The sequence below is a fragment of the Terrapene carolina genome, unplaced genomic scaffold, assembly GCF_002925995.2.
Source record: "Terrapene carolina triunguis isolate 2854851 unplaced genomic scaffold, T_m_triunguis-2.0 Scaffold242, whole genome shotgun sequence".
Lineage (NCBI taxonomy): Eukaryota > Metazoa > Chordata > Testudines > Emydidae > Terrapene > Terrapene triunguis.
Genome location: NW_020664593.1, coordinates 2,447,787 through 2,475,196, shown reverse-complemented (window position 1 = coordinate 2,475,196; position 27,410 = coordinate 2,447,787). Strand labels below are relative to the sequence as shown.

General features: G+C 50.3%; 1 protein-coding gene across 2 annotated transcripts in view; it reads left to right on the top strand.

Annotated features, from left to right (window-relative positions):
* The window catches only part of SIDT1 (SID1 transmembrane family member 1), a 95,429-nt gene that overhangs the window by 55,352 nt on the left and 12,667 nt on the right, over positions 1–27,410 (top strand). For both annotated transcript variants that reach the window (XM_024202427.1, XM_024202426.1), the window contains 14 exons: positions 780–881; positions 2,420–2,503; positions 4,505–4,598; positions 7,250–7,321; positions 7,752–7,845; positions 9,289–9,332; positions 14,795–14,866; positions 16,473–16,621; positions 17,456–17,529; positions 18,806–18,872; positions 20,503–20,576; positions 21,368–21,491; positions 23,228–23,345; positions 24,044–24,180. In XM_024202427.1, coding sequence (XP_024058195.1) covers positions 780–881; positions 2,420–2,503; positions 4,505–4,598; positions 7,250–7,321; positions 7,752–7,845; positions 9,289–9,332; positions 14,795–14,866; positions 16,473–16,621; positions 17,456–17,529; positions 18,806–18,872; positions 20,503–20,576; positions 21,368–21,491; positions 23,228–23,345; positions 24,044–24,180 — 1,305 coding nt within the window. The remainder of the gene's footprint in view (positions 1–779; positions 882–2,419; positions 2,504–4,504; positions 4,599–7,249; positions 7,322–7,751; positions 7,846–9,288; positions 9,333–14,794; positions 14,867–16,472; positions 16,622–17,455; positions 17,530–18,805; positions 18,873–20,502; positions 20,577–21,367; positions 21,492–23,227; positions 23,346–24,043; positions 24,181–27,410) is intronic.

Genomic DNA, 27,410 nt, shown 5'->3' with positions numbered 1-27,410 from the left:
TCTGACACCCTGCACTTACCCTGTGCAAATGGCAATTTTCACAGGCTTATCCTCTGGCCAAATCTGGATGACTTTTCATGGGGATAGAAAAAGATACTTCTGTGACTCCAGGGCTATCCCTTTGCCAAATTTTAAATACCAGCTCCAAAGCATGGAGGCACTACAGTTCTTCAAAGAAATGAAAAAAAGGTTAACATTGGCAAAGATACCCTAACATCATTCTTAGAAATGGTGAAACCAATCTCACTGAAACTTAAAAAATCAGCCTGAGGAAAGTAGCAATCACTGAAATTTTTTTTGGTTAAGTCATAAACAGAGGAAAATGTTAGGCAATCACAATTATAGCCTACAGGCTTCCTCCCCTCCCCCCCCCCCATAATGGCATTATAAATAGTATAGAAACTGCTGGAGGTAATTGTTGCAAATTAAAACACTTTACTGTAAAATCCCACCTTTTAAAACATTACCTGTTGGAGTATTATGATGAGCAGGAGTTATGCTGAAACTCTGGTGACATGGAGGTATCTGGGGTTAAACTCTGTGCATAGAGGGGCTGGTGCAGTCTGTATCTTTGGCCAGCTATTGTGAGGAATACGAAGGCCTTTCAAAACACTTGAACTCCAAGTGACTAGTTGGACTGCGGAAGCCTTCCATGCCTGACATCTCAGCCTAGATACAGGGGGCTGTTCTGTTCTCTTGGGGATGTTATGGAGCCAGTGGCAGAGGGACTCCTGAACTGTAATGCACAAATGGGAGCACTGATCCTGTTTTTTCTGCAGTATTTTCTGTACAAGTTCCCTCCAGATGTGAATTCCGTCATCATCAAGGTGGTATCTGAAACCGTCTATCCCTGTTCTGTTGTCTCCGTCCAGGATATTGTGGTAAGTCTAGAGAGGGGGCTCTCAGCCTGCAATGGCAGATGATCTAGAGGGTAGGCTCTGGGCATTGGTATTCTACCTTCATCACCATATGTGATGTATTTCAACCCAGTAAAGATATGAAGCCTCAGGGGCCAGTACTGCAGAGTAACAATACAGGAGGAGCTTGAAGGGAGGCGAGGGGCCTGTGGAATGAATGGGAAAGGCCTAGCTGCTGAGTTCTTAGTAGCTCCTCAGGTGATATTTTTGCCAGTGTTAGTGAGGGTAGTGAGCAAGTTAATGATAATACTCCCATCCCAAGATCTGAAGGTGCTTTTCCTTGCCTGGAAGGTAGGACAGTACCATTCTCTCTCCATTTTACAGATGGGTAAATGGAGGCACAGAGAGATGACTTGATCTTTCTATAGTCACACAGCGAGTGGGTGGCAGAACTGGGAGGGGATAGCAGAAATTCTGGCTCCCAGGCTTGTGAATAAGTCACAGGACACCCCTATTTGTCCCTGCAGTGTCTTCTTTCCCCTCATTCTCTCTCTCCATCCCTCTCCCTCTCCCAACCTTCTTTGTTCACTGTTCCCTCTCTCTCTCTATTACCTGACCCTTTCTCCTCCTCTTTTCCTCTGGCCCAATCTCCCCCCTCAATCTTTTCCCTGAATTCTTGTTCATACCCTCTGGTCCTCTCCCATTCACATCATGACTGCCTCCTGCAGGTGGAATTTGCTGTTGCTCAAAGCCAGGAAGCAGCAGTACTGGCCACCTATTTCTTCTGCCTTCCTGCCCTGCTATGCAGGATGGAGAGGCTCACTCAGAGTAAGGGAGCAGTGAATAGAGGAGGGAGAGGTGAAGGAAGCAGCCTTGAAACCCTGAGAGCCGCCTCTAATAGCTGGGAGGAGGCGATGAAGTGGAAACAACAACAATCTCAGCCTGCAGCCCTGCTCATGAGTGGCCTTTCAAATGACACAACTGAGAGGGCGACAATGGGGGCAAACGTGTGACTGGCACTCCACATAGCAGGTACAGAAAGGGGAAACATGGAGCCATGGGGTCTGTCGTGAGGAGGTTGGGGATAACAGGAAAATGAGGACCAGGCCTAGACTCATAGTAGAGCAGCTTAGATTGCTATAACAAATGTCTTCTCCCCCTGCTTTATCGGGGCTGTCAACTGAGAGATTCAGAGTAAATGACCTGGAGTAAATAAGCTGCAGCTCTGTTTGAAGCTGGGACCTTGCTGAGAGAGACCAGTTGAGCCCTGGCCATGGCTGGTGTTCTCAGCACAGCTTCGCTAGCCCCTGAATGCTGCTGATGTTGCTGCCTGTGGGACTCCAGGCAGGGCTCCTCTAGTGCTCTTCATGAAGCCCTGGTGGGGAGGTGAGGGGAAGATGACAAAGCCAACTCGAAGGCCCAAAGGAGTTTATTTTTATTAGGTTTAGGGAAGTTTTTTCCACACCAGGCCTATCAAGGAAAGCAAGTTTGTGCTGCTCCTGGCTCAGAAAATGCAGTTGGATTTTTCAATTATGTTTTTTTATTACTTCTGCCTGTTTTAGTGCCCTGTGTATGATCTGGACCACAATGTGGAGTTTAATGGTGTTTACCAGTCCATGACAAAGCAAGCTGCCATCACTGTACAGGTGAGACACTAATTTTGTCGGTGCTAATTTCCAGTGACTCTGTGTGCCTCCTCTCTGCTTAATCATTTCATCTGTGGGATACTGGTGCTCAAGATCAGGGGTTCTTGCGCTTTTGGATAGCATGACCCACATCTTAATACAAACGGGGAGCCAGTTTCAGAGAGACGGTGACTTGCCTCAAGCCACACAGCAGGTCAATGGGAAAGCCAGTTTAGGAACAAGGAAGTCTCCCAAGTTCTAGATTTCCTTCTTATTTCTCTAAGGGTACGTCTACACTTACCAGAGGGTCCGACGGCAGGCAATCGATGTTCTGGGATCGATTTATCGCGTCTGGTTTAGACGCGATAAATCGATCCCGGATCGATCCCGGAAGTGCTCGCCGTCGACGCCGGTACTCCAGCTCGGCGAGAGGAGTACGCGGCATCGACGGGGGAGCCTTCCTGCCGCGTCTGGACCCACGGTAAGTTCGGACTAAGGTACTTCGAATTCAGCTACGTTATTAACGTAGCTGAATTTGCGTACCTTAGTCCGAAGTGGGGGGGTAGTGTGGACCAGGTGTAAGAAATGACTGACTCCCTAGAATAGACTTTGTGTGCTTGATCCAACATGCTGCTTAACCCATAAAAATAGGCCCCCTTTTTGCAATCTCAGTAGCAAGGCCACATACCAGAAATTCAGCCCAACTTCAGGCTTTTGAGCCTGCCAGCCACTGGCTCCAGGGTCTTCACACTTCACCCTATGTGGGCTGGTAGGGAAACCCAGACCTGCCCTCTACACTGGGCTTCCTGTGACTGGCAGCTAGGCCTTCCTCACAGTAGGGTTGCCAGGCATCCAGTTTTTGACCGGAACGCCCGGTCGAAAATGGATCCTGGCGGCTCTGGTCAGCACCACTGATGGAGCTATTAGAAGTCCAGTCGGCGGCACAGTAGGGCTAAGGCAGGCTCCCTGCCTGCCCTGGCTCCACGTGGTTCCCTGAAGTAGTTGGCATTTCCCTCCGGCTCCTAGGCGGAGGTGTGGCTATGGGGGCACTGCGTGCTGCCCCCGCCCTGAGCACCAGCTCCATAGCTCCCATTGGCCAGGAACTGCTGCCAATGAGAGCTGTGGAGGCAGTGCCTGTGGATGGGGGCAGTGTGCAGAGCTGCCTGGCTGCCTCTCCACCTAGGAGCCGCAGGGAAATGCCAGCCACTTCCGGGAGCCGCCTGAAGTAACTGCCGCCCAGAGCCCACATCCTGAGCCCCCTCCCACACCCAAACTCCCTCCCGGAGCCTGCACCCCGTGTTTCCTCCCACACCCCAACCCCCGTCCCACCCCTGAGCCCCCTGCTGCGCCCAAACTCCCTCCCAGAACCCACACCCCCTCCTGCACTCTGAACCCCCAGCCCCACACCAGAGCCCACACCCCCAGCTGGAGCCCTCACCCACCCTGCACCACTGCACCAGCCTGGATCCCCCCCACACCCTGAACCCCTCATTTCTGGCCCCACCCCAGAGCCAATACCCCCAGCCCAGAACCCATACCTCCTCCCACACCTTATATCCCAGCCCAGAGCCCATTCCCACACTCTGAACCCCTAATTTCTGGCCCCACCCCAGAGCCCTCACCCCCTCTCACACCCCAACCCCCTGCCCAATCCAGGGAAAAGTGAGGCTCAAACCAGGGTGTGTCTTTATTAGGGGTTTGCTCTAGTGCAGTGGTTTTCAACCTGTGGTCTGCGGATCCTTAGAGGTCTGCAGACTATGCCCAAGCTTTCCAAAGGGATCTGCACCTTTATTCCAAATTTTTGGGGGCCCACAAGTGAAAAAAGGTTGAAAACCACTGACTAGTGTAACTAGATCACTTTTTTTTTAAATTGATGTAGTTAGATCAGTGCAACTTTTCTAATATAGAGCAGGCATTTAACTACATTGTGTCCTTTAACTGGCATGGGAGAGGAGACTCCTCCTCTGCAGCCCTGTTCTCCCTCACTTTTCACAAGGTTCTCTCTTGTTTGTTTCTGTGCAGAAGAAGGATTTCCTAGGCGAGCAGTTCTTTGTTGTATTTGTCATAAAGCCAGAGGACTATGCCTGCGGGGGCTCTGTGCCTTCCTCTATCAAGGGTAAGATGAACTAGGGGACTGGCACACTGCACCACGGGGGTGGGGAAGGGTAAACACCTTATGTTACTGTTTGTGGCCCTCCTGTGGAATGGCAATAGTGTACACCAAAGGGAGCCACTACAAGGAAGGGTCATTGAAACGAAGGCAAATGGGAGATCCCAGAGGAGGAGTCTGGGTAGAATGCAGCTTTGCAGACCCAGAGCTTCTTGCAAATCTTGTGGGGTGGATCCAGGAGCTGTATCTGTACATAGGATCGGGTCAGCCCCTAGAGTTGAGATGACAGTTTGGAGGCAAGGAAGTGGTTCCTGTGATTGATAATTACTAAGCTGATCCACTGTGGACATGGAAGAAAGTAGTAATTAAAAAAAACAACTAAATATTGTTTTCAGCTGGTGATAGAACCTTCCCTGCCCCCCCCTCCCAAATTACATTGCTCTGTCAATGCACATGCAAGCCCTTAGAGACATCCTATGGATATGAACTAATAATAGTCATCCCATGCAGGCCAATGCCAACAGTGTGCTCGGCTCTGTAGAAGATGCAAAACTAAGGGCAGTGTGTGCCCCAAGAAGAAGAGAAAAGTAGAGAAAATAGAATGCACTGGGACACTAGAGGGGAAACATTTAGGTCTTGCTTTTACCCAGTAATTATGATAAGTGCACTTTTTGCAGGCATCTCGGAAGAAGTGGGCTTTTAGGGGAATTTGAATAATGAGAGGATAGTGGCTGGCAGGACAAGAAAGAGGTAATTCCATGCATCGGGGGAGTGTGGAAAAAGGCACAGAGGGTGAGAGTGGAGAAAGAAATGAATACCAATGACATCAGCCTCAAAACCCTGGAGAGGAGAGAGTATGAGAGAGGCTAATGCAAAAGGAAACGAGGTATAGGCCATGGTGGGATTGTGCCGCACTTTGAGAGGGAGAACAAAACCTGGAAAGTTAATTCTGTGAGCAAGAGGGGGCTGCCATGCTCTGAATGAGTGAGCCATTCAGAAGTAAATGTCAGATTGATAATCAAGCAGAGCTGGTTAAAACTTCATCCCCTACTCCTCCAATACAGCCACCTTCCTTGCTTGAGGAGATAGTCCACATGGTCCTTCTCCAGAGGTATTCAATGGTACAGGAAGAGAAGAAGCAGGTGTTGCATGTGAGCCAGGGTTGGGAATTAACAGGATGGGTGGTGAAATAGGAGAGAGGGGCTTGCAATGTTCAGTGAAATGATGGGGTGGCCAGAGAGAGGAGCTTAGTGAAGCCACAATGCAGGGAGAGGACTTGTTGGGCAGAGGGCCAGTGAGCCCAGGATCAAAGGTCAAATGAGGGCCAGGAGACTAAGTGGTTGGCAGGGATCTCTATTTCAAAGTTGAAGTAATCAAGAGTGAGGGTGGGGGAGGGAGAGGAGGTGGTGTTGCCAGAGAGGAGGAGGAAGTAGAGGTGAGCCATGGATTTGACAAGATGTAGGTGAGAAGAAGAGCAGGCCTTGTGGGAGCAGGAGAGGGGAGAGACATGAGGCGTTCCCTGGAGGAGGAACAAGGTGACCATATGATGAGAGACGACGTACACTGTGTGGGTGTGGGTGTGGTGCACAGACTGTGGCTGATTGGAGTGATGACAGGCCTGGCAGGGGGAAATGTATTTTAAATATGTTGCACTCCTACCCTCGCCCTTTAGCCTGAACAAGGTTTATGTTCATTTTCTGATTCATTTACATTTTCTTAGCTCCTGTCCGTTGCTCTAAGCCAGTGGTTCTCAAACTATTGTACTGGTGACCTCCTTTCACATAGCAAGCCTCTGAATGTGACCCCCCCTTATAAATGAAAAACACTTCTTTTTATCTATTTAACACCATTATAAATGCTGAAGGCAAAGCGGGGTTTAGGGTGGAGATTGACAGCTCACGACCCCCTATGTACTAACCTCATGACCCCCTGCAGGGTCCCAACCCCCAGTTTGAGAACCCCTGCTCTAAGCCCTGTGCAGTATTTCACATCCACAGGACACATATTAAACTAGCATAAAGCCAACCAGCCATAATGACGGTAACCTCTGCATCGAATCCACAATTCCATGCACCCATCAACCCATCCTCTCACTGTGAGGAATTTTCACAGTACTTTGAGAAGTGTGACTGTAACCAATGGGCTGCTCAAGTTCACCACGCTTTCCCCCACCTGGAGCAGGGTGTGCGGATGCTTGTGTGTGACTCTCTGCAGTATTTTATGATTTGCACAGCTCCATCCATCATGAAGCATTTTACACATAGCATTGCCACTGAAATGCACCCACCACTGTAGTGGGGGGTGGCACCTAACCCACACACAGCATTCTGCACAACAGTTCTGGAGGGAGGCAGGAGAAGTTTGTCTAAAGATACAGGGCAAGTCTTGCAGTGTGAGATCTTTAACAAGGGAGCACCCTTGATCACCTCTCTATGGATGTCAAAGTCTCCAGGTGCGTTCCACAGCTTTGCCTGTGGCTTCACCACAAATGGTGACATGTGGCTGTTCACCATATGGTTGTGCCAGGATTCTAGCCTCATGCAAATGGAAATGCGTAAATCTGAGAACAGTGCAGGGTCTTGGCTACTTCTCAGGTGAACGAGTCCCAGCCGTGTTAAATAATGTGTTTCTGATCCAGTGCCCCTTGCTCCTTACAGGAAAGGGCAACCACACCTGGAACTTACAACGAACGAAGAGCCTTCAAGTGACCATTGCACCCTCTATTAAAGGTTAATGTCTCTCTGACGTATGGTCCAGAATTGCTGGGCAGCTCCAAGGTGTTCCACTCTCAGCTTCTCTTATCAGGAGGTGTGGTAGGGACTAGGACAGGGGCAGTCGGTGTGTGGGAGCTCCCAACTAATTCAGTCCCAGCAGGAGGCACAGCAAGGACTGGTATGGGGTGTCACCTGAGGGAATGTTCTTAACTATTCCAGCACCAGCCTTTTCCGGCAGGGAGGAAATACTGGCTAGGAGGGGCATGGTGGCGCTTGCAGTGTCTGGAGTCCATGCAGACTGGGGCACTGGCAGTGGGAGACCCACCAGCTATTTCAGTCGCAGTCTCTACCAGCAGGAGGTGCTGTAGGGAGCAGGCCAGGGATGCTAGCTGTGAGGGGACTGTTTTCCTGTAAGCTGACCCTCCTCCTGTTCCTCCTTCCCCAGAGTCTGACTATGTGCAAGCTATGCTCTTCAGCTTCCTGAGCTTCCTCTCCTTCTACCTGGGCTCACTGATCGTCGCCTTTGTGCACTACGTCAGGTGGGTGAAGCAGATGGACAGTGACGACGTTCAGGCTACGCCTGTGGCTTTTTCTTCCTCAGCTGAAACGCCTCACCCCACAGTGAGCCAGGCGTCCGAGCCCAGCAGGCCAAGGGAGTTCCTGGCCACCCAATGGGCCCTTCTGTGAGGGAGGAATGGGGGGCGTTTGGCACTCTGTGCCCCAGCCCGCAGGGAGAAAGGAAAGTGCCAGGGCACTAGAGACACACCGGGCATCTGCTGCATGTGTGTGCATCGGTACTTACTCTGCCTGCACTCCCTTATGGGGCAAAGAAGAAACATGACATAACCGGGACAGAGCAGAGGCCTCCAGAGCACCAGAGAGGCAAGGAACCTGTTAAATTGCCAAGCCAAGCCCCGCTCACAGCTCAGCAATGCCTTGATTTCTCACTCCCCCGAGCTCCTGCCCTGCACTGAGGGGAGAGGCCTGCCATTGAGATGGTACCAGATGCTTCCTCCTGCTGCAGGTTGTTGTTGGAGAAAGGCCGAAGCTTCCTGCAGCCTTCCTCAGCCAACCCAACGGTGGCTTTTTCCTCCCCTTTTTCTGCTGCTTGCTGGCAGTGGGATCAGAAGCTGTGGGCTACATCTCCTTGGCGTGGCTGGTGTGTACTCTCATCCCTGCCCGCCCCTGCAGCCCTCGGGGGCGAGTGAGGCAGCAGGAGGGGTGTTGCTACCTTGCAGGAGCTCCCAGCAGCAAGATTCCTTGTGCCAGTTGCCCTAGCAGCATGTGGCGTGATTGTAAAGCGGTGCTGGACAAGGAACCCCAGTGTGTCAGCAGTTACGCAAGCTGCCGGCTAAGGCAGTGATTCAAGTGAAGCGTATCTTCTGTTCCAGGACATAAGGGCTCAGCAGGGAGGAATCTTCTTCCCCACCCCATGCCAAGCATTGCACAATTGGCCAGGTGCATTGAGGGTTGGTTATACCTTCCTCTCAAGTACCAGGTGCTAGCCACCGCCTGAAAACAGGATGAGCTCTCTGGATCCTCTCCAGTAACTTCCATGAACCTTACCTCCTGTGTACAACACTGATTCAGATCCCTTGCAAGCCATGTGGATTCCAGAGTATGGGAAGCTGGGCTATGGAAAGCAGATAGGTGGGTTTTCCCAGTACACAGGACAGAGGGTAGGGTGCCAAATTAGATCGCATCACTGGTCATGCCTCTGACTGCGGCCAGTAGCTGATGCATCAGAGGAAAGTGAACCCTTTTCTCGATTGGATCTGTCTGTTAGGCATTGCTGGAAGTGGAGATCTATATAGCAGGAGACTGGGGTTTGCATTTCCCAGCCCTGAACAGTTATTTGTTTTCTAAAGCATTGCGCAGTGCTGCTATCTTGCTTTTGAGATGCTACTGCAAAGACTGGCAGAGTGGCTGAAGTCTGGAGTGTTTGTTGAGTTTTCAGGAGTACTGTCTGTGCTTGTTTTCAGGGTTCAGAGGAAGACTTCAGCTGGGAGATACAGTCCTGATGATGGTAAGCATCTCATAAACTGTGCTACAACATCAAGGGGTAGAGAATGCTGCGACGCTCTCTGCCCGTGCAGAACAGCAGCTTTTCCCTGCTACCTTCAGTGAATTTCAAACCTCTCCTTGTCCACTCACCCCAGGGTCTTTTGTTAACTGTGCATTTTAGTGCTGGAGTTCCCTACTGAGCTATATAACCCTGCTCTGGACAAACCAGTTCTAGGGAAGTTAATTTCTCATGAGACACACAAAGGGCATTCCATCCATGGGGCTAATGCCGGGGAAGGGGTGGGGCACTTAGTGCTGTTTGTGATGGTTTTGCGAGGCAGATGCTTGTCCGCTACGAACAGGGCTATACAATATCCATTTTAAACAGAGGAATCTAGAGTGGGCAGGAGCTCTATTGATTTGTGTTTTACAGATTTGGATTATTAAAATGCACAAAACACAGATTAACGTTCATAACTCCCTGGCCGAGTCACCTGTCTAAGCAAGTATATTCAGTTGCTCATACTAGCCACAGGAATGTTTCTTTTGGACTGAAATGTGTCCTGCCCAATCTAAGCTTTGGGTCAATTTTTTTAAAAGGCAGGGTTTATAGAGTTCAAGGAGCAAATGACTAATTCAGTTAGCACAGCGTCATCGCTTGTGGTGTTTACTTTGATATTACGTCTTGTTTACTTTACACTGCACCCACATTTCAACATGCTCCAGATTTGTATGTTCTAAAAGCATGACTGCATCGTAGAGGTCATTAAGGGAAGCTGGTGGTTTTGGCAGGTGGGGTAGGGTAGGGTGACCAGATAGCAAGTATGAAAAATCGGGACACTTTTTATGGGGGGGGGGGGGGATGGTAGGGTATAGTTGTGTATATAAGACAAAGCCCCTAAAATTGGGAGGTTTGGTCGCCTAGCATAGGGGGCAGTTGGGGTTTCTGGTTCCTGGAGAGGTCTGGGAGGCTATGTCTGAATGTTTAGTGCCTAGGAGGAAGTTGAAGGTTTAGTCACAGGGGAGAATGCATCTCCTTCCTTTCATCTCCACCCCTAGGAGGGGAGAAGAATTACATTTTGACAGTGGGAGGAGCTTGAATACCTAGCTTCCCACCCCAGCAACCACCTACCCCACTTTCCCCTGCTCTAATATTTACCACTGGCTAAGCACAGTCATGTAACTGGAAGTTTTTATACTAGAATGAAATAGTAAACAACAATGTAAATTGGCATTATTAGGGATTTGAATTAATTATTAATTATTAGATGAATGGGGGTGATTCACTTCTCAGAGTTCAGGCTGATGGCTGACTGCATGCAGCATTGCTTTAACTCTGGTCCTGAGTGAGAGGCTGGCGGTTCCAAGTTCTCAGCCTGGCTCTTCCACTGACTCACTGCGTGGCTTTGGGCAAGTCACTTCATCTCTCTGTGCGTTTACCTATCTAGGTCTCCTTGTGCCTCTCAGGGCTGTGTCATTAGTTAGTGTCTGCACAGCACTGTGAACACTTTAAAATGCTACATACATGTTAAGTATTCCTATCCCTCCCTCCCTCTGTCTGGAATGCCCTGCCCCCCGCTCAGCTCCCCTCTCTGGCCCTCTGTCATTCAGAATACCCAGCCCCTCCTGGCCTGCCCTCAGTTGCCCCCACCCCTTGGAATTTCCCATGATTCTCTTTTGCCCTGCTCCTTTCTCTTGCGCCTCAGAATACACCCCACTCCTCTTTCTCTCCCTCCCTCTGGAATAGCCCTTGCCCATCCATCTCCCCCGCTGAGAATGCCACGTATCCCTGTTCACACTACTTGTCTCTCCTGTCACCCCTCTTTCCTCCCCATCTCTTGAATATCCTGCTACCCTGTCTGTGTCCTTGTTCCCCTTTCCCTTGTGTTCTACAATGCCTTCCTTCTGAGCTGTGCTTTATCCTTGGGCCTCTCCCTTCCCCTCCTCCCTCTCAGATTTGTTGAAGGAAAAGAGAGCTGAAGGAACCAGTTGCTCTATCCTGTCACAAAGTGCACCACACCCAACAAAGCAAACGCTTCCCCACAGAGCAAACTGGCATCTCCAGAACTGACTTACATCTGCTCCAGGAAGTGGGGCTGAAATAGGTAGGTGAATTTAAAGCAGCGCTGTCTGCTTCTCTCTCTCCTGCCTGGAGGTGCCCCAGTCTGTCCCACTCTCACAAAGACTCGCTGCCTTGTACACACAGTATCAGTTACCATCAACTAGACACAGAAAGTGGGAAGTTCAAAGCACAGTCTAAACTTAGAGAGGAGTGACCCCGTGTGACTGAGGAGAGACTTCCTCAAGAGACCAGGAGCCACAAAAGATGACTGCTCAAAAAGCGATGAGGACAAACTGTTCCCATCTGTGGAGAAAGGGTGGCATCTCGCTAGGTAGCAGATCAGGAATGGACAGGGGATCAACCCCTCCCCTTATAAATTAAAAACACTTTTTTATATATTTAACCCCGTTATACAGCTCGTGACCCCCCATGTAATAAACTCGCGACCCCCTGAGGGGTCCCAACCCCCAGTTGAGAACCCCTGGAATACCGCATGGTGTACATGTGTGCAGTGCCTAGCCGTATCCTGGAGAGGATCGTACCTACCTGTGACAAATACTGTAGCAGCCTGTTTCTTTAACACTCTGGCAATCATGCTATTATAATAACTTGTCATGCCAGTCAAGTGTCATTGAGTGGAAGGGTTTCTTGTGCACACATGTACACCATGCAGTATTCCAGGGGTTCTCAAACTGGGGGTTGGGACCCCTCAGGAGGTCGCGAGGTTATTACATGGGGGGTCATGAGCTGTCAGCCTCCACCCCAAACCCCACTTTATATCCAGCATTTATAACGGGGTTAAATATATAAAAAAGTGTTTTTAATTTATAAGGGGAGGGGTCGCACTCAGAGGCTTGCTATGTGAAAGGGGTCACCAGTACAAAAGTTTGAGAACTACTGCTTCATGCCATCTGCGCTGCATGGTCCATTTCAGAAATTCATCCAAGTTGGACAATGTTCCATTAGCAATAAGAAAATAAAGGAGAAAATGACAGTGCCAGCTCCCAGCCACAGCTTAATGGACAAAAGTTAGTGTGTTAGTGGAGAGTAATGAAGTGGGTCCTGGGAAAGCGAGATCTTTTGATGGTGTAGAGCCTGGGAGGCCCTGGCTCTCTATGTCCGTCACCGTTAGAAATCATGGAAACAAGTAGCCAGAAGTGAGCACGCTTTTTTTTTTTTTTTAATCTCCTTCCGCTGAAGCCTTAGGGATAACCACAACTGGAGATGGGACATTGGGCAGAGTGGGTCAATGCCCTGAGGTAGCACCAAGCATTCTGTCTGTCTGTCTGTCTGTCTGTCTCTCTCTCTCTCTCTCTCAGGGGCTTGGCTGGCTGGTTCTTGCTCACATGCTCAGGGTCTAACTGGTCCCCTATGTGGGGTCAGGATGGAATTTCTCCCAGGTCAGATTGGCAGGGACATTTTTGCCTTCCTCTGCAGTGTGTGGGTGGGTCACTTGCCAGGGTTGTCTGGGTATATCTCATTTGATCATTTCTCTGCCATTGCAGGCGCCTCAGGTGCTGGTGCACCTCGGTCCCTCCTATTCTCTGCCTGTGGCCCACAGTAGTCTAGTCTTCTGTGGGTGGTTGTACTTTGATCTCATTTCAGGTGTTAGGTTTAGTGGGTAGGAGCTGGGTGGTGTTGGTGGCCTGTGACATACGGGAGGTCACACTACATCATCTGGTGGTCATGCTCCCTCCTGGCCTTAAACTCTATGACTCTAGAACATGTTTCAGGCCCTCATATACTATGGTAGAAAAAACTAGCTAGGTTTTCAAGAAGACGTCCCGCACCTAGACTTGCCAGTACAAGGAGAAATAGCCCCTTGCCGCCCCTATCAACCTGAAGACAGGCCATGTGCCTGTAAATCTAGCAAAGGTATCTGGAGAGAACCTGTTGACTCTGTATTAGGATAAAATGTATCAGCTTTGCACACTGGTAGTCCAAAGGATGGGTGTGACTGGCTGACTGGACTCATTCAGTTTAACTTTGCTGTGTGTAAATTGGTGCTGCAGCCCATGTGTGGCTTCACTGGGTCGTTTCAGCGGCATAATGTATATCCAAATGAGATGAGTGAGGGGCGAAAAAAGCTCACAATCTAGGCTTGTACTTGTCACTGCTCCTTCATGATTTAGAGCCTCACAGATCTTCTTGCTTATGTTTTCCTCTGCCCCTTGCTAATATTGGCAGTCTTGGGTCGTCCCTCCCTTCACTTGCTGGCCAGCTTTGATAATTGTGACGAACTGGGAATGTTCTTGATATGTTCTTTGAATGCTGAGTGGGGAGTGTTGGCCTGGGAAGGTTGCAAGGGAGTTTTGCTGGGACTGTCTGCATTGGGGATGGGAGACTTTCCTTGAGGGAGGATACCTGAGCACGTAACATGAGAACCCAGGAAGGTGGTTGGAGACCAGGTGACACCTCTGCCCGGGAAACTGGACAAAGGCTGGGGGAGGAGCTGGGGGGAGGCTGAGTGAGACGCTGGAGGGAGTTTCAGTTTGGAGCTGGCTGGGGAAATGGAGGGGAGCCGAGATGGGGCTCTGACCTCCCAACGGGGCTCTGGCTTCCCTGCCCCCCTCCTCCCCCCAAGAGGGACCTAACTGAGGGGGCCTGTTGTCTGTACCTGCAAGACCTGTTTTGGACTGTGCTCCTGTCATCTAAATAAACTTTCTGTTTTGCTGGCTGAGAGTCATGGTGAATCGCAGGAAGCCAGGGGTGCAGGGCCTTGTCTCCCCCACACTCCATGACAATAATGTGTTTCAGGAAGACCTGGAGAGCGAAGTCAAATGAGGCTGTTATCTGAAGGGCAGCTCTCCTTGCCTCAACTCAGCGTCTGTGGGTGGATTCTGAGTCTTAGGAGGCTGTCCCAGTGCTAGTGATGGGAGACAGTTGCCATCTTTGCTGGGAGCAGCCTTACTTTCACCTAATGTGGCTAAAAGAACATGGAGGGCTGAGGGTATGTGTAGCTTTTCCAGTGATAGTCATGGGAATTAGCTGCCATTTTGGGTGAGGGCAAAACATTGTGAGATTGAAGGCAGAAATTCTCGATTGCCATTGAGAACACCCCAAATCTCATGAGACTCATGGGAAAATTGCAGGAGTTGGCAATGCTGGAGTATGGAGGGAACCGGGGAGGGGCCATGGGCTTTGCCACACTTCTGATTGGGGTTGAGTGGAATGAAAGGCAGGGGTTTGTGGTTTATGATGCATCCTCTGCGGGGGGGTGGCGGGGCAGGGGGAGAGAAGGGGGCTATGGTTTGTCATGTGTCCTGTGGGCAGGGAAGGAGGCCTGTGTTTCACAGTAAATAGGATGGGGTGTAGGGTGGGTTGGGGGCTCTTCTTTGCACAGCCTCCTCCATCAAGTCTCTCTCTTTTTTTTAAAATGGGGTCTGAGCAGATCAAAGGCTCTTTGTTTGTATCTGTTGCAGGATCCAGGACTGTGGCTACCTCGCATCCCATCACGACTGGCACTCCCGAGGGAAGCAGCTACGGAGCTATTGGTACGGAACACTCTGGAACCTGAGCATCAGGCACCTCCTGGCACCTGGGCTGCCTGGGCAGCTGCTTCTGGGGGAAGGAGCCAGTCTGGTAGAAGGCCCCCACCTCTGCCATGGCCCCAAGATGTCTTATTGTCTGCAGAGGAGTCTCTGCCCCACTGGCTGCCTGCTGATTTGGAGACTGGGGCCACATAACCCCACTGGTTGTGGGGAAGGGGAGGAGCACAGAGCAATGAGTGGGCTGAGGGGAAGGAGTCCATGGCTTTAGGCAGCTCCTCTTCCCCCAGGGTGGTTTTCCCTGTTGTTGTTTTTTTTGCCGTCATCAAGGCTGCAGGGAGCTGGGCTGTAAATTCCTTCCTGCTGAGCCTGCCCATGCTCCCCTGGAAGGGAGAGTGCTAACCAAATGCCATACTGCTCTCTCTGAGAATGCCCCAGCTCTGCAGCTCTGGGACCAAGACATAGGGGCCTGGGTCTCCTGCATGGTGGCAGAGATCAGGTCCACGGGGTCTAGAAGCCTGAGGGTTTTGAACCGATGTTAGGGAAGAGAGTGGCTCTGTTTTCACGCAGCAGTGTGGAATTTTTAATTCCTGCTCCGGGTGCTCAATGTGATTGCTACCCTGGCTCATTCCTGCACTAAGGACACACTCTAGCCCTTAAAATGTTACCCAGATTCCAGCCGGCAGATGTGTGATATCTTCTGGGAAAGAAAGTCAGAACCAGGTGCTTATCTGGTGCAGGGAATAACATGAGGGTTTGGGAAGTGGAGTAGAGTCAGGGCTTTCTTCTGGGATATATTCTGACCCAGATCTAACTCCAGATCCACGATGAAAGACTCCCTGCTCAAGTAGGGTTTTTTTTTTCTGCCCTTAAGAGTATCTGGACAATTTAGAAGGGCCCCTTAAGACTCTCAAACAAGTGAGCGAGCTGACATCACTCTCCCCTGCCTCTTCAACCACCACAATCCACATGCTTAATCCACACTGCTGCCCTGAGCCTACGTGGGCAAAGAGCTGGCACACAACCTCGGCAAACACAACACAAGATACAGGTGAGGCCAACTGGTCCCCAAGCTGGTGATGCTGTGCATGGGACCATTCATGTTTCCATCTGCTTCAGGAAACACGCAGGGGCTGGGTGCTGACTCTCTCTCCTTGTTGGAGGATTTAATTTTCTTCTCTCTTTTGTTTTAAAACTTCTTTTAGGAAAGCTTGACATGCAAACTCTATCTGCAGGGCAGTACTCAGAGGCCACTGCTAACACCAGACAGAATGCCGCAGCCTTTACTGGCTAGTACATCTCAGATTCATGATCTCACAGGGGCCTGGCTAGTTAGAAGTAGCGAACATTATGGAAATGAAAGAGAGAGAGTGGGAAAATGCTAGGAAGAGCAGAGGGGTGGACTATGAGCGTGCAGTGCTGAGTGTTCCTGTAGCCTAGATCAGAATTTTGTGGGAATTCCCAGATAGGGCAACAACCATCTACCAACCTATTCCTTGGTCTGTGTATGCTGCGTTCCTCCATCAGAAGCTCCTGGTATGGTGAACACTCCCTTGTTTCTGTGTACAGAGGGATTTACCCTTTACCATGAACCCTTCCTTCCTCTTTCCAGATGAGTCAAGCTCCAGCGGCGGCAGGCAGTTATCATCCCCGGAGCATGGGCCCCCACATGGTTCTGACACAGACAGCTCTGTGGAGGAGGAGAGCGATTTTGACACCATGCCCGAAATTGAAAGCGATAAGAATGTCATCCGCACTAAGGTATGGCTGGTGCTGCGACCTTGTGCTAAGCACTGCGTGGTGGGGTCAGCTCCATGATTGCTGGTCACCAGCTCTCTTTTTAACTCTGCTCTTTCAAGGGTAGATTAATGGCCTTCCTCTGATTAATGTATTTAATAATCCTCCAACGCCCAGAAAGTTTTCCCAGAGCACTGATAGAAAACCAGTGCTATTAAAGGCTAAAATGAACAGCATTGTTTAGGAAACTGGAGAGATGCTGCTTTGGTAAAGGATGGTGCAACCTAGAAGGCTGGAAAACAAATGAAGGGGCTGAGGTGATGGTGGAAGAAAGCAAGCAGCTGGTGGTGGATACTGAGACCTTAGGAGAGCCATAGTCCTAGAGAATGGGGATGGGGAACACCAACAGGGGATGCAGAAAAGACAAGGAGCCAAGTGACTGATATCTTGGATCAAGAACCTATGTACTATCTCTTCTTGTCCCCAGTACTTACAATTGGTCAAATTAATCTCTAGGGCAACTCTGTGAGTACATCCATTATTACAGCAGGGATGAACTGACCCATGATCTGTCTCCATACAGAACTTGGTTTGAATGGTGTCTTACTGGAAAGTAATTCTACTAATAGCATTTTTTAAAGTTCTTTGTTTTGTCATCTTAGTTCCAGAGAGAATTTCTGAACTTTTATTTGGGGCTGTTCTGGGCTTTCTTCCTCAGAGAATCGCAAGAGTTACTGTAGGGAAAGGACAAGCTTTACCCATCCACTTGGATCATCCGAATGCATTCAAGCTTTCTAAAGGTTTCCTTCTCCTTCATGAATTCTCCTTTTCTCTCCCCTGTATTGTGTTATATTGCAGATGTTCCTCTATCTGTCAGACTTGTCCAGAAAGGATCGGCGAATCGTCAGCAAAAAGTACAAAATTTATTTCTGGTAAGTAGAGGACAGACAGATGAGCTCCGGTCCCTAAATCTGGGCCCAGTCTTCAAATGTGGGCCTTTAAATTGAGTTCCCGGATCTCTCATTTGGGGGCCCACTTAGAGGCACACACACACTTTTTAGGAACCACTCTAAGCTTCCGGCTATAGTACTGGTCGCTCGGATGTATATGTACACATTTGGAGTGTGTGGTGTGCGTGGGCATGTGCACATGTATTTAGGAGTGAACACAAGGGCTTGGGGCCATCTGTATGCATGGACTGCTGAGCACATTCATGCTGCGTATGGGACCTTTCATCTGCGCTTCATTGCATCACACCAAATTTCACCTACTAGCATAAGTACACCTCTACCTCGATATAACGCTGTCCTCAGGAGCCAAAAAATCTTATCGCGTTATAGGTGAAACCATGTTATATTGCACTTGCTTTGATCCACTGGAGTGTGCAGCCCCGCCCCCCTGGAACGCTGCTTTACTGCGTTATATCCGAATTCGTGTTATATCGGGTCGCGTTATATCGAGGTAGCGGTGTATTTGACTGTGGCCCAGACCCTGCAGCTCCACGTGCCTAACCGTCTGCCAATCGCCATTTATGCCCACCCCTAAGACCTGAAACCTATATATATATTAAAGGGCTGTTGGCTGGGGGTTAGTTGAACAGCAGCAGAGGAGCTGGCTTGGTGAGAGGGCAGTGTGACTACTGGCTGCAGTGCATGCTTTGATGTTGGGAGATGTGGTATGAAACACTTCTTTCTGTCGATGAGTTACGCCTCAGCTCCAGGAACAGCTGCAGGGCTGGAGAAGGGGTTGGTTAAGAGTCCTGGGAGAATATGTACCATGAGGTCAGGCACTATCTCAGTGAGCATTGTGGGTCTTCATCCTGAATGCTTTAAAGGGGTACAGAGCAACCACTTGCCTACATGCCTCTGTGGAAAATAGCCGTGTGACAGCTTCGGCTCCCTCCATTGCCTTGCACCCGGGAATCTCTGTTATTCCTCCTGCTCCTCTGGGAGGTAGGTGTATTGTTATCTCCATTTTACACATGGGGGGTACACAGCAAGCCAGGGGTAGATCTGGGGAAAGAACCCAGGAGTTCTGACTCCCAGTCCACTGCTCTCCCCACCAGACACCACACTCCCCTTAAAGGGAAAGAGCCCGTGAGAGGCTGGGGGAAACTGGGTGGAAGACCCATAAGTAGAGCTCAGACTCTGTTCTCGTGCATGCGGATGGCTGCGTTGCTGTGGTAACTGCTGCACTCTCCTTCTGCAGGAACATCATCACAATCGCTGTGTTCTATGCACTGCCTGTGATCCAGCTGGTCATCACATACCAAACGGTGAGTGCTCCCTGGCTTTGCCCTCGGCTTGACCCTCTGCTGTTCTTCCCCTAATGCTCTCTGAGGTTCAGCAATGCAGGTAACCCCAGAATCAAGCACTGTCTGGGTCAGGGGCTGAATGCTTCTAACTGCTGTCATTTGCGACCCCCCATGGTGCTTCCTGCATTTAGCCAGTTCAAATCCACTGCGAGCTCCTGGCAGAACATCCATCTCCTGGCTGGGCACCTGAAATGCCACACTCGGGTGTCAGCATTGCAAATGGTGAACTCAGCAAGTCTTCCAGCCCCACCAGCATGAGCCTCTAGTTGGTTGGTTTGCTTTGAGGGGGATGGGGATCCCTGTTATGGGCCAAATCCTGTTTGTATCAGTCCTTACTCAGGGACTGTATTATCTTAGCTGGCCCGCACCATGACTTTTGAGTGCCTCCCAATGCTATGAAGTGCCCACACAGATCTATGTCTCTCTCTCTTCCTTTTCCTCTCAGCATTCTCGCACGCACTTTCTCTCTCATGGGCAGCACATGAGCCTCCTCTTTGGGAAGGCTAGCCCCGCAGCCCCGCCACTATCCACCATCTATTGGAGCCCCAAGCCACCCCCAACACCCCTGGTGGCCGGAGGAGCCACTAGCTGGCCCCAGCGCTGAGTCACCTGCCAGCCCCAGCTGCCTGCTGGCCTCCAGCCGGAGCTGAGCTCCCGCCGGCTTGGCAGAGTGTGGGCGGAGCCAGGGCTTGGCTTATGGGAGGCTTAGCCTCCTCTGGCCTATTATACCTGCCACCCACGCTCACTCTCTCTCTGTGGTATTGTGGAATTGGTGAGAAAAGTGTGTTTTTCACTGAGGTTCATTGTCACCATCCTGACACGTTCCAGGAGCCAGTTCCACCTTCGTTGGCCAGTCACTGAGAAAGCTCCATCTCTTGTGCACGTGTGAGCCTTGGTCTTGAGGCTGACCATTCCTTTGTTCCAGTGATTGGGCAAAGCAGTTCTGGTTCACTCCCGCAAGTATATTTTTGAGGCACTATTGTCTGGATCCGGCCACAAGGCAGTAACTCTAAATACAGCTGTACCTGTGTCCAAACTTATCTGCCACATGGCCCAAAGCGCATAAACCAGGCAAATTAAAAACAATAAAGGAAAGTAAATGCTATAGACTGGAAGCCTGGATTCAGCAGATGGCCCCTGAGGCCCTGTCTGATGCATGGGCTGGCAGCTGAAACTGGGCTAATGAGGGATGGAAACCCTTGGGAAGCTCCCCCTGTGGTCAGAAAGGTGCAGACACATCTGTGCTACAGCCCTGGCTCTTTAAAATTCATCCTGTGTTTCTTTAAAAGAAGACACACGTCCAGCAGGACAAGAGGAGTTTTCAAGAGCCAGGCCTGTGTGTTTGTTGTAAGTGCCTTGAATTCTATCTGAAGGTTTCAGTGTGACAGGGATGCTCAGTCTGTTAAATGTGAGTGGATTGTGACAGGCAGTTTTCTGGGCACAACACTAGGCTAGGTTGCAGCCAGTGGTGGTTGGATACTGCTATGAAATGCTAATTCTATGCTGATCAGGTTCACTTTGCCCTCCTCCTCAGCTTGTGCACACTGCACTTCACCCAAGCTCTAACACCAGTTCCCCTTCCACTCTGCAGGTGCTGAACGTAACTGGTAACCAGGATATCTGCTACTATAACTTCCTCTGTGCTCATCCTCTGGGGGTCTTGAGGTGAGTGAACCCTTTGTATCCATTCGCCGGCTGGCTCACTTGGACTTAAGATTCATCCTCTTGGTGGTGCATGCTGGAAGGGCATTGCCTTTCTTTAATACCCCTTCAGAGGGGGTCAGGGAAGGCAAGATTTTGTACCTGCCAAGCTTATAAAGTCAGTGTGAGGGCACCGTACGTTCAGGATTGGACTGGAGCCCCTCTGTGCAGTTGCTGGGGTGGCTTTCCACTGAGTTATATGAGAGAGACACCCAGGGAAAATGTAGCGTGGGGCACCCAGGCAAACCCACCAAATTGCAGCTAAGTTCATTTTTCAGACCTTTTCACAGGCACGCAAGTGAGCAGTGACTGTACGAAGGAGTACGGGTCAGACCTTTCATCCAGAGAAACGATCCATTTCAAACAGCAGTGCAGAGGTACTCTGAGGCTTAGGAGTCCAGCACTGAGCCAGGCTGAATCTGCTGTATCTGGGTGTTGCCGCATGCTCAGCATGTAAAATCAACCCCTGTTTGTAGAGCTCTGCCGAAGCCTTTGACTGCTGGGGAGCGGGAGCCTTCGCCCTGCCGAACCAAACCTTTCCACTGGCCTTTTACCCTTAGCTTAGTTTAATGTGGCCTGTGTCGTGCAGGGGAGCAGAGCAGGGATCACAATGGGCTTTTCTGGCATTAAGATCAATGGATTTACTGCCGGGGTGGATCACCTTGGGTGTGGGACAATGTCCTCTGGGATGTTTAAAGTATGTAATTCTCGCCCCACAAATCCCTTCACTCTTGGGGGAATCCTCTTCCCTGCAGCGCTTTCAACAATGTCCTGAGCAACGTGGGCCATGTGCTGCTGGGCTTCCTCTTCCTGCTGATCGTGTTGCGCAGAGACATTCTCCACCGCCAATCGCTGGAAGCCAAAGACACCTACACGCTGGTACGGAATGTGCCCCCGCTCAGCCTCGGCAGGGGAGGAGGCTCTCTGCCTCTGGAGCGAGCCCTGTGACTGGACTCCTCGCTGGGCCTGCATGGGCAGAGGACAGTGAGCCCCTCGTCGGGGGGGGCAGCTGCATTCTGAGGCGCGCGCCAGCTCTGTGCTTGGTGTAGCTGCGCGTGCTGCGTAGGTACTGCTGTGGTGAAATGTTACCGCCTTTCAGGCAGCTGCCATGGCCACCAACATCCGAGCTGGGCCCTCCAAGGAAGGAGAGGGGGTAGAGCCATTGGGCAGGAACCTGTTCTAGTTAGCGCCGCTTTGGATTTGTAATGTGGCCATCACCGCATGGCGTCCGGGTGCCAAACACGTCACTCCATGGAGCATTAATGCAGCATGAATGAGAGCCTGCTCTCGGCCCTGCCAAAGGGACTGAGAGTTCTGAGCAATCAGCTTTGGATGGAGAACCTCTCCTGTTTACCACAGGATATTTTTAATTTTTTTAGAAGTCCAGAACGTCCCCTGAGAAGAGCACAAAGCCGCAGGGGGAGACTCGAACCTCTCCGCTCCTTTGTAAGGGGGTGGAGACAAGTCCATTTTACTCCACAGGAACTCGACTGGCTCTGCTTGAGCTGCACTGAACAGGAAGCCTATTTTAACCATAGATCTAGGAACCTGTAATCTTCCAGCTAGTGCTTAATTTGTGCCCAGGCTGAGCCCTGGCACCTCTAGTCTTGGCAGTTCATAGCCCCGGCAGCTCTAAGCTTGCTGCTTCAGTTATGAATGTAAAAAAAAATTGCTTGAGGCCTAGCATCTTTTTCCTTACAAATTAAGCACTGCTTCCAGCTCTGGTCTTATTAGATCTCAGCAAAGAGGTGTTGTGTCTGCCCAGTATGTGTATGGGTGACATTAGAGGCTGTAAGTACTGCCAGCAATGGCATTGATGCTTCAGTAGGTGGCGCTGTTCCTCCGATTCAGTTCTAAACAAGTACCCCGGTATGGTGTAGGGCAGGGGTTCTCAAACTGGGGGTCAGGACCCTTCAGGGGGTCACGAGGTTATTACATGGGGGGTCCATGAGCTGTCAGCTTCCTCCCCAGATCCTGTTTGAATCCAGCATTTATGTGTTAAATATATTTAAAAGTGTTTTTAATTTATAAGGGGGGTCACACTCAGAGGCTTGCTATGTGAAAGGGGTCATCAGTACAAAAGTTTGAGAATCACTGGTGTAGGGGATCTGTGTTCCTGGACTTTCAAAGGAGACCTAAACTGGGTCCTGGCAAAGATCTCTTCTCAGAAGGGCTGGGGGCTCAATTCCCCACTGCCTTGCACCTGTCTTCTCATTTGCATCTGTGGAAAACGGTGTAAAGTGCTACTCGTCTGACGTGATCGTGCCTTACACCATGGTGTGCTCTGCTTGCCCAGGTGTAAATCCCCACACAAGGGGCAGGGGAGTGGGGAATCTGGGCTGGGGTTTTTCAGTATCAGGATACTGACAAATTCCCCTGTGGTCAGCTGCATTCTGCCCTCTCAACCGTCCCTGCAGTTCCATTTGGCTGGGTCTCAGACTGCTAAGCAGCCTGGCAGTGTGCTGTTGTGTGCCATAGACACCCCAAAGGTGGCTACCCTTCATTGGAGTGTGAGTGTGTGTAAAATGTAGTTTGAGCTCCATAGGAATGTAAACTCTGATTAGGGAGGATCTGACACTATGTCCCTTGTGTTCTCTTCCCTCCTCCTCTTCCAGGAATATGGAATCCCCAAACACTTTGGTCTCTTCTATGCCATGGGCATTGCTTTGATGATGGAAGGGGTTCTCAGTGCTTGTTACCATGTCTGCCCCAACTACTCTAATTTCCAGTTTGGTAAGTGGAGAACCCCAGCCAATAGAGAAACTTATGGGGAAGGAGGGCTCAGGTTTCACCCATTCAGGTTTGAAGCAGATCAGCCAAGTGGAACTTTGGCATCCCCCGGGATGCTAGGCCTCTTCAGAGCTTGCCCACTTGTTGGGTGTGCAGGGACCAGTTAGTGAATGATGTGTTTTTTGTACTCCAGTTGATGATACACTGTCCAGGTGACTGTGCTAGCACTCTGCTGGCAAGAATCATGATTCCCCTCAATTCTGGCACTCAGCGTTCAAAGGTAGCGTAGACAAGGCCTAAATTGTTTGCCTCTGAGGCCCTGACAGCTCCTGATTACCTCCCAGAAGATTCAGTGGCCCATGTATCTAACATGTGGACCTCAGCCCCACCTGGCTGGAAACTGTCTCCCTGTAGGTCAGTTTGTCTGTTCCCAGCAATAATCCCATGTGGCCCTGTGTTGCACTGGCATGTTCCAAGCACTTAATTCTCATTCTGCATTGGTTCACAGCACCCGGGGAGCTCACAGTGCAAATTGGAGAACGGCCAGAGCAAATTGACAGAGCTCCAGGGCGCTACTATACCTGCCAGCCCGTGGGCTCGGCCCTGATTTACAGACACTCTCTGAAAAGCCATCCCAGTCCCCTGGGCAGTGAGTAAGGAAAAACCCTGTCTTCATTCTCTCTGTTCTCTTCCTTTCACAGACACCTCCTTCATGTACATGATTGCAGGACTCTGCATGCTCAAGCTGTACCAGACCCGCCACCCTGACATCAACGCCAGTGCTTACTCTGCTTACGCCTCCTTCGCCGTGGTCATTTGCCTGGCTGTCGTCGGAGTGGTATGGCTCTCTCCTACCCACCCTGCTCTCCAGGAAGGAGAAGCACTGACCCAATGGAGAAAAAGTATAGGGGGAGGGGTGCATAGGGTAGTGGGGCCTGCAAAGCCTGCTGGCCCCTGGGTGAGTGTGACCAATACCGCAGGGCCTTAGCTCTCATTTTATCTTTGAGAAGTCATGGAAGACGGGAGAGATTCCAGAAGACTGGAAAAGGGTAAATATAGTGCCAATCTATCAAAAGGGAAATAAGGACAACCTGGGGAATTACAGAGCAATCAGCTTAACTTCTGTACCCGGAAAGACAATGGAGCAAATAATTAAACAATCAATTTGCAAACATCTAGAAGATAATAAAGTGATAAGTAACAGCCAGCATGGATTTATCAAGAACAAATCATGTCAAACCAACCAGCTTTCTTTGACAGGGTAACAAGCCTTGTGGATGGGGGGAAGCGGTAGATGTGTTATATCTTGACTTTAGTAGTTTTTGATACTGTCTCACATGACCTTCTCATAAACAAATTAGGGAAATTCAACCTAGATGGAGCTACTATAAGGTGGGTGCAAAACTGGTTGGGAAAACGTTCCCAGAGAGTAGTTATCAGTGGTTCACAGTCATGCTGGAAGGGCATAATGAGTGGGGTCCCACAGGGATCAATTCTGGGTCCGGTTCTGTTCAATATCTTCATCAATGATTTAGATAATGGCAAACAGAGTACACTTATCAAGTTTGCAGATGATACCATGCTGGCAGGGGTTGCAAGTGCTCTGGAGGATGGGATTAAAATTCAAAATGATCTGGACAAACTGGAGAAATGGTCTGAAGTAAATAGGATGAAATTCAATAAGGACAAATGCAAAGTCCTCCATTTAGGAAGGAACAATTAGTTGCACACATACAAAATGGGAAATGACTGCCTAGGAAGGAGTACTACAGAAAGCGATCTGGGGGTCATAGTGGACCATAAGCTAAATATGAGTCAACAGTGTAACGCTGCTGCTGCAAAAAAGTGAACATCATTCTGGGATGTATTAGCAGGAGTGTTGTAAGCAAGACACAAGAAGTAATTCTTCCGCTCTACTCCGCGCTGATTAGGCCTCAACTGGAGTATTATGTCCAGTTCTGGGCGCCACATTTCAGGAAAGATGTGGACAAATAGGAGAAAATCCAGAGAAGAGCAACAAAAATAATTAAAGGTCTAGAAAACATGACCTATGAGGGAAGATTGAAAAAATTGGGCTTGTTTAGTCTGGAAAAGAGAAGACTGAGAGGGGTCATGATAATAGTTTTCAAATACGTAAAAGGTTGTTACAAGGAGGAGGGAGGTAAATTGTTCTCGTTAGCCTCTGAGGATAGGACAAGAAGCAATGGGCTTAAATTGCAGCAAGGGAGGTTTAGGTTGGACATTAGGAAAAACTTTCTAACTGTCAGGGTAGTTAAGCACTGGAATAAATTGCCTAGGGAGGTTGTGGAATCTTTATCATTGGAGATTTTTAAGAGCAGGTTGGACAAACACCTGTCAGGAATGGTCTAGATAATACTTAGTCCTGCCATGAGTGCAGGGGACTGGACTAGATTACCTCTCAAGGTCCCTTCCAGTCCTACGATTCTATGATTTTATAAAAGAGAAGCTTCTAATTTGTATGGCTGGGCAAGGGTGCTGGAGCAATTTGTATAGTGGGGGAGCTGAGAGCCATTGAACCCAACTGCAATCCCTTTATATGTTGGGAACCACTTCAAGCTAGGGAATGTGGCAGCACCCCTACTTCCAGTACCTATGTGGCTGGGAAGGAAACCACAAAGCTGTGAGCCGAGTGTAAATGGTGCGGCTGCTGCTGCTGCTTTTCTGGGCTTCCAGGGTGAGCTTCATTCCCTCTGTTCAGCATTAGAGTGACTGGAGGAGTAGCAGAGATGGCCCCTTCTGACTCTTCCGGGTTCTTGGTTTCTCCTGTCCAGGACCCGCAGAGAGGGTTCAGTCTCCTGCAGGCCCAGCCTCCCCTCTGGTAGGCCTGCTCCCTCCTCAGCCCTAGCTCTCCCAGGGGCTGTTCCTCAGGGAGAGCTGCTCGAGAAAAGGTTCACATGCACAAGGGTCCACACACACACAATGGGTTCCCACAGGGGTTAATTCATGAGCCTGCCTCCCTGGAGATCTGGGGTCTGGCATAGATTAAGCAGGGAGGGAAAAAGTAATAAGTGTCATGGTCTAATCACTAGTGCACATGCTTCACCACAAAAGCCACCGCAGTGCGGGGTACAGTCTATTGCAGCTGGCAGGGCTCTCAGGAGAGAATCATAGAATATCAGGAAGGGACCTCAGGAGATCATCTAATCCAACCCCCTGCTCAAAGCAGGACCAATCCCCAGACAGATTTTTACCCCAGTTCTCTAAATGGCCCCCTCAAGAATTGAATTCACAACCTTGGGTTTAGCAGGCCTAATGCTCAAACCACTGAGCTATCCCTCCCCCCGGGCTAGAATAATGGGGGGAGGAGGGAGGAGCTACAGGGCAGGAGTGAGGTGCATCTGCACCTGGGGAGACCCAGGAGTGAAGCAGTAGGCAGGCTGCAGGCCAGACTGGAGCGGTGGATGAGGCTACAAGTCAGGAATGCAGTGCATTGGCAGAGCGTGGGAGGGCCCAGGACTGGGATAGCAGGGGGCCGCGACTCCCCACTGGTATGAATCCTGGCACAGAGCTGTATTTTTTTTATCACAGCATCTGATCCTTTGACTGATTATTGCTTGAAAAGACACTTGGTTGGATCAAATGCTTTGTATCAGCTCCCTGCTTGGGTACAAGTCACCTGGCAGAAAGTACCAGGTAAGGGCTGGCCTTGGAGATACAGAGTGAGTGCTCGCTCTGGGGAGTGGGGCTAGGGCTGCAATGGCAGAGGGGTCCAGGATTCAGGAGAGAGGCTTGTGCCCAGCCCCTGCCCAGCCTGTGCGTGGCTTTGCCCACTGCCTCGCTTTCACGACCTCACGGTCCCGTGCAGGCCGCACTCAGAACTACGGCTGTGAGGAGGTTCACACCACACATGTCACGCCTGGCCCGTCAGTGCTACTGAGGCGTTAGCTCACAGATGGTGTGAACCACTGAAATCCCTGGAGACAGGAGCCACAGCAAGCAAGAGCAGCATGGAGGCCTAGCTGGGAGCTGTCTGGAGGAAGCCTCCCCTCAGTGCTACGTTATTAATTTGCTGGGGTAACTGGTTTCCCCACTGAGCTTTCTCAGTCC